Source organism: Balaenoptera physalus (genome assembly GCF_965194825.1).
Source record: "Balaenoptera physalus genome assembly, chromosome: 2".
Lineage (NCBI taxonomy): Eukaryota > Metazoa > Chordata > Mammalia > Artiodactyla > Balaenopteridae > Balaenoptera > Balaenoptera physalus.
This window is the reverse complement of record NC_138883.1, coordinates 107232802-107238452: the sequence shown is the minus strand read 5'-3', so window position 1 is coordinate 107238452 and position 5651 is coordinate 107232802. Positions and strand designations below refer to the sequence as shown.

The 5651-nt window shown below is 54.0% G+C and overlaps 1 protein-coding gene across 1 annotated transcript; it reads left to right on the top strand.

Moving 5' to 3' along the window:
• The first annotated feature begins 2799 nt into the window (after positions 1–2799).
• LOC309653228 (C2 calcium-dependent domain-containing protein 4A-like) lies at positions 2800–4338 on the top strand. The gene is made up of 2 exons (XM_082447762.1): positions 2800–2911; positions 3103–4338. Exon 2 carries the CDS (start codon positions 3143–3145, stop codon positions 4256–4258), a length of 1116 nt encoding a protein of 371 aa, XP_082303888.1. The 5' UTR covers positions 2800–2911; positions 3103–3142; the 3' UTR covers positions 4259–4338.
• Positions 4339–5651: the final 1313 nt, after the last annotated feature.

Here is a 5651-nt window from a genome sequence, read left to right as displayed (position 1 = left end):
TAAGTTAAGTTCCCTGTATCTTATTTCTCTTCTGTAGAATATTGATCCATGGAAAACTAATAGTTTTGGAAAACCCTCTGCATAGAGATTGCGTTTATAGCCATGCTTATGGTCTTCTGTGAACATGGATGTGGTGGTAGCACAGTTTCTCAAACCCCATGTCCTGCTTCCAGTGGATTTACTCACTGCTGAAATGTTTGTGTGTTCATGTCACAAAGGCCCTTTTCACTGAGGTCTCGTTGGAAGTGGGCTGGCACATGAGCAGGATATAATGCTAGTTGCTCTGCTTCAGAGAAGACCATTGGCCCACGGATTTGCAGACCGGCCTGCAGAATCAACAGAAAAGGATCCAGTCCGAGACCCCCCTGGGGACTCCTCCGCTTGCAGGTGTGGCTGCAGCGGGTCTGGCTGCTGCTGCCCGGCTGCGTAGGGATTCATGCTTGCCCTATCAGAAAGCACACACTAGAGGGCAGCAGTGATCAACTTAAAAAGAAAGTATTACTTACTAATCCATGGAAAACACTCACTCTCCTTACCTTTTTTTTTTTTTAAACAATGAATTTTTTTTTTTAATTTATTTATGGCTGTGTTGGGTCTTCGTTTCTGTGCGAGGGCTTTCTCTAGTTGCGGCAAGCGGGGGCCACTCTTCATCGCAGTGCGCGGGCCTCTCACTGTCGCGGCCTCTCTTGTTGCGGAGCACAGGCTCCAGACGCGCAGGCTCAGTAGTTGTGGCTCACGGGCCTAGTTGCTCCGCGGCATGTGGGATCTTCCCAGACCAGGGCTCAAACCCGTGTCCTCTGCATTAGCAGGCAGATTCTCAACCACTGCACCACCAGGGAAGCCCTCCTTACCTTTAAATATTTGGAAATGATGGTACTTATTCCAAAGCAGAGATAATGGAAAATACTTAGCACACTGAGTTGCTTTAAGAATTAACATTCTGGGTGTCAAGTGCAATACAAACCATGCACACATGCCCTGACACACAGTGAACTCTGAATGATATTGAACGGAGTGGATGGACGGAGGGACGAAGGCAGGAAAGAGAGAAGGAAGGAAGAAATTAGCAAAAAGCTAGGACTTACAATACATGGGCTGTGACTCATAATTTGAACGACCTTAGACAAGTCTCTTAACCTGAGCCTCAGTTTCTTATATCGTAAACAGAAGCAATGTCCACTGCGCTGGTTTGTTGTGAGAAAGAAATTGAATAAAGCAGTTAGATATGTGGTTAAAAGCACATGACAGTCATAAGACCTGGATTGTAGATCAGGCTGAATTCAACACAGTATAATTCATCAAATATTTACTGAGCAATTATTATTTGCCCGGCACTGTATCACCAGGTGCTGAAACTGGAGGAGTTGAATAAGACAGCCAGGCTTGTCCCTTGGAGAGGTCTGCTTTGGGATGGAGGCAGACCCAGGTTCTGGATCACAGCACTTCTATTTATTTTACATGTATTCATAGTAGGTCCGCCAGACTCCTCTCTGGTTGCATTACTGCAGTCCTTGCCCTCAAGAAACTCACAGTCTAGTAGGGGAGACAAACCTGTAAACCAAAAATTCCAGACCCAGGTTCTGGATCACAGCACTTCTATTTATTTTACATGTATTCATAGTAGGTCCGCCAGACTCCTCTCTGGTTGCATTACTGCAGTCCTTGCCCTCAAGAAACTCACAGTCTAGTAGGGGAGACAAACCTGTAAACCAAAAATTCCAGAGCAGCCTGCTAAATGCAGCAATGGTGGTCCATAGAATGTGTATGAAGGGAATGAGGAGCGGCTGAGAACTGTAGTGGGGGAGTTGAGTAAATGTTCTGAAGGGGATGATGTCTGGCTGAACTAAAAAAAAAGGAGTTCCTATAGAGAAAAAAAGCAGAGGAGGGCATTTCAGATAACAGGAAGCATCACGTACAAAGCCAAATAGACAGGAAATTGCTAGTTCCAGCTTCTGCCATTAACTAGCTCTATTGAACTGTTATGGAATTTCCTCAAGTCCCACTGGACTTCAGTTTTCTCATCTTGGAAAATGAAGGTTGGGGGCAGGGGTGGGGAGAGAGGCAACCTGGGTTCTCTATGACGTGCTTTCTAGCTGGATACCTCCATGCTGGAGCAGAGAGAAAGGGGTAGCTTTGGAAATACCAAGTGTCATTTTTAGGGCGTGAGCCGGAAACCCCACCTTTTGTGACCATCAAGATGATAGGCAGAGCCTGTAGTCATTCAGAAATTTTTGCATACATTAATTTACCCACTCCACCAATATATATGGCACTGACTGAGCCAGGCCCTATACTATTAAGAAGGCCACTGTCTAGCCGAGGGGGACAGGCGCATAAATAAGTACACGAGTACCATGGGAACTATATGTGTCTACACACTGCAGGTTCGTGGGAGCAGTAAAACAGAAGACGCTAGTGCGTGTAGGTCACCTCCGGGTGGTGGGGGTGGGGGCAGGATTTAGCTCCCAGCAAAAGGGAAATTCTTGTTTCCGTATCCAGCTGCACCTTCTCCAAGAAACCTCCAACATTTTCAACCGCCGATTCTCCCCTGGCAGGCCGACGAGGCAGCCCCCCTCCACCGGCAACCTTTCACGGGCGGTTCCCTGCACGCACAGCGGATGCAGGTCCCAGGGCTGAGCAGAGTGTGCCGGCTCTCGCCACAGCTTCGCTCCCACGAGAGCCCCCGCAACAGGGCCCGGCGCTCGCGAGAAGGGGCGGCCGGGAGGGCGGGCCGTCCAGCGACTCCAAGGGTTGGGCTCCGGGCCAGCTGGGCGGGGCTCAGGCTCCGATATAAGAGAGGAGCGCTCGTCTCGCGGCTACAGTGCTGAAGCTGGAGCGCCGGCGTGGACTGCAAGGCGACGTGCACTGAACTTGTAACTCAGGAACCAGAGAGACTGAAGAAGAGGCAAAGGTCTGATTTCTTCTTCTTCGTTTATTTAGTACCAATGAATGGAAGGCGGGTGGCTTTGTGGGCGCACGAGAGCTCGGCCCGGACTGGGGGGGTCGTAGGCGCATTGGCACACCCAGAGGGTTCCGGGGAGGGGCCCAGCCACTCCCGAGAGGCCCCGGGCGTCCAAACTCAGAAGCTTCTCTCCCTCGCAGGAGCGCTTCTTCCCCCCACTCCCAGCCCCAGCCTCAGAGGATGCGGCTCCTCGGGAAACTCCGCGCTTCGGCCGCGGGCCGCGCGGCTCTGGAACCTGCCTTCTCCAATGTGCTCACTGCGGACCGCATCCCCGAGTTCTGTATCCCGCCGCGGCTGCCCGCGCCCTGCTCGGCCGTGTCCTCGCCCCCGGCCGTCGCCCTGCCCCGGCGGTGCGCTGCAGAGCCGGACCTTTGGTCTCGAGGAGCCTACGACGGCGCGGGGCGCACGGACTGGGACCCACGCTCGCAGGCCGCGCTCTCGCTGCCGCACCTGCCCCGGGCGCGCACCGCCTACGGCTTCTGCGCGCTGCTCGAGAGCCCGCACACCCGCCGCAAGGAGTCGCTCTTCCTCGGGGGCCCGGGGACCGCCCCGCTCCTGCCCGCGCCCCGCCCCCGGGCCCGCACCTACGGCGGCGGCGGCGGAGACGCCCCCCTTGCGCCCCCGGGAAGAGCCCCTGCTGCGCCTCCCGCGGCCCGCGGCGGCCCCCGCCCGCCCCCGGATGCGCTCGCCCCGCGGCCCCGCGGCCGCCGCCTCCTGCGTGCTCCCGAGGGGCTGCTGCGCCGCGCACTGCGGGCCGGGAGGAGCCGAGGCCTGGCCCGCGCCCGCTCCGTCTCCAGCGGGGACGGGGATGATGACGACGACGAAGGGCGCCGCGCCGGCTCCTGGTCCCCGGCCCGGGCCCCCGCCACGTCCCCTCCGCCGCCCCCCGACTCGCGGCCCGAGCGCCTGGAGGCCGAGGGCACCGTGACTCTGGACCGCACCGGCGGCGCCCTGCGCCTGGCCGTCGAGTACAGTCGGGACAGCGGGCGCCTCCGCGTCCGGCTGCTCCGCGCCGAGGGCCCGGCCGGAGGGGCCGCCGAGCCCCGCGCCCCCGTCGGCTGCCGCGTCAGCTTCGTCCTGCAGCCGCCGGGCCAGACGCGCCGGGCGCGGGGCGCCGTGGTCCGGCGGAGCCGCCGGGCGGTCTTGGAGCAGGACTTGTGCTTGGACGGGCTCTCGGAGGACGAGGTGCGCCGCCTGGCCGTGCGCGTCAAGGCCGAGAACCGGGGCCGCGGGCTGGAGCGGGGCCGCCTGCTGGGCCAGGGCGAGCTGCTGCTGGGCCCCCTCCTGCTCCTCTGAGGGCGCGCCCTGCCCCTGGGGCCTCTCGAACACTGCCAGCCGCTTTGTACCAAATAAATGTTATTTATTCGTTTTTCTAATCACGTTCTCGCTTTGTTGCCATTTTAGTTCTTAGGTATCTGCTTTTGTCATCGTTTATTGGTAGGGAAGGATAAAATAATGACGCCCTCCTCTATTCAAAACACTCAATCCTTTTTTCCAGACCATTTTTTACATAAAAAGGTTGGCTTGTGTCTGAAAGAGAGAAGAAAGAAGTACACCCCATCTGCGTTGTTTTCCCATTCCTGATTTATATCAATGCCAAACGGCTTATGGGTTTAAAAAAATGTTATTCCTTCAGAATCATGCCCAACACTAAGATGCGTATAGACAGCTTTCCATATTTGATGTGGTGTGGATTCATATCCTCATTCGTGCAGACGCACATCAGGGTGGGAACCTTCTGTAACACGGATACCTTGATAGGAAAAGAATTCCTTTCCCATGAAGAAAGAACAAGATTCTTTTGAAAGTGAAGTCCTCAAAAATTGCAGAGGAAAAAGAAAACAAAGGAAGTGAAAGATCTTCCAGTGGATTGTATGTGGGGAGTAGATATTCCTGGCCTCTCCCTCTACCTTCTCCAGAAGGAGCCCTGGGAAATCTTGCTATTTCAGGAGGGAAATCATTCCTATCTCTGTAAACAAGGTGATATTTTTTTGTGGCTTTATTTCTACCCAGCTGTGTATATGTACATAGTAATTAATGACTTTGCAATAGGATTTCCCAGATGAGTTGAAACGTAAACTGTCAGTTTTTTGAACACGGGGTTATGAGAGAGTGTTTCTTAATCCAACTTATTTTCATTTGTTGATTCAACAAATAGACCTGAGTCCACTGGAAACTGATTATACCCAAGGGGGTATGCCCTTTATTAGAGGCATCTATGATGTGGTGGAGAGCACAAGGAGGGTGGGGGGAGATATAGATTCCAATCTTTTATGTGCCACTTGTCACTTGTCTGAACCATGGCAAATCAGTTCATCTCCCTGAACCTCATTTCCTACATCAGTGAAAAGGGGGGTATTGATACCTTCCTCACCTGCTTTTGTGAAGATATGCCTTAATACCCAAATAACCCTTAAATACATGTGAAATATGCTAGCATCCCTGAAAAGGCTTGAACTGGGCTAGTGAGCTGGTGCTCAATAATGTTCCAGAAAATGAACTCCTTCACTTATTCTCCTTCCTTTCCAATTGTTTCTCCCTGGTCTTGGAGGCTAACAGAATGGATGGCTACCTGAGACTGAGGACTTCGGGCGGCCCAGGGTGGGGTTACAGACCCTTCAGGATCTCTGTGGCGAATTTCCCCAGAAGCAGTAGTTTGCACTCATGCTACATCAAAAAGCCCTTCAGC

What these genes read in the sequence shown, in the direction of transcription:
- LOC309653228 (XM_082447762.1), top strand. Translation starts at nt 3,143, where the DNA reads ATGCGGCTCCTCGGGAAACTCCGCGCTTCGGCCGCGGGCCGCGCGGCT.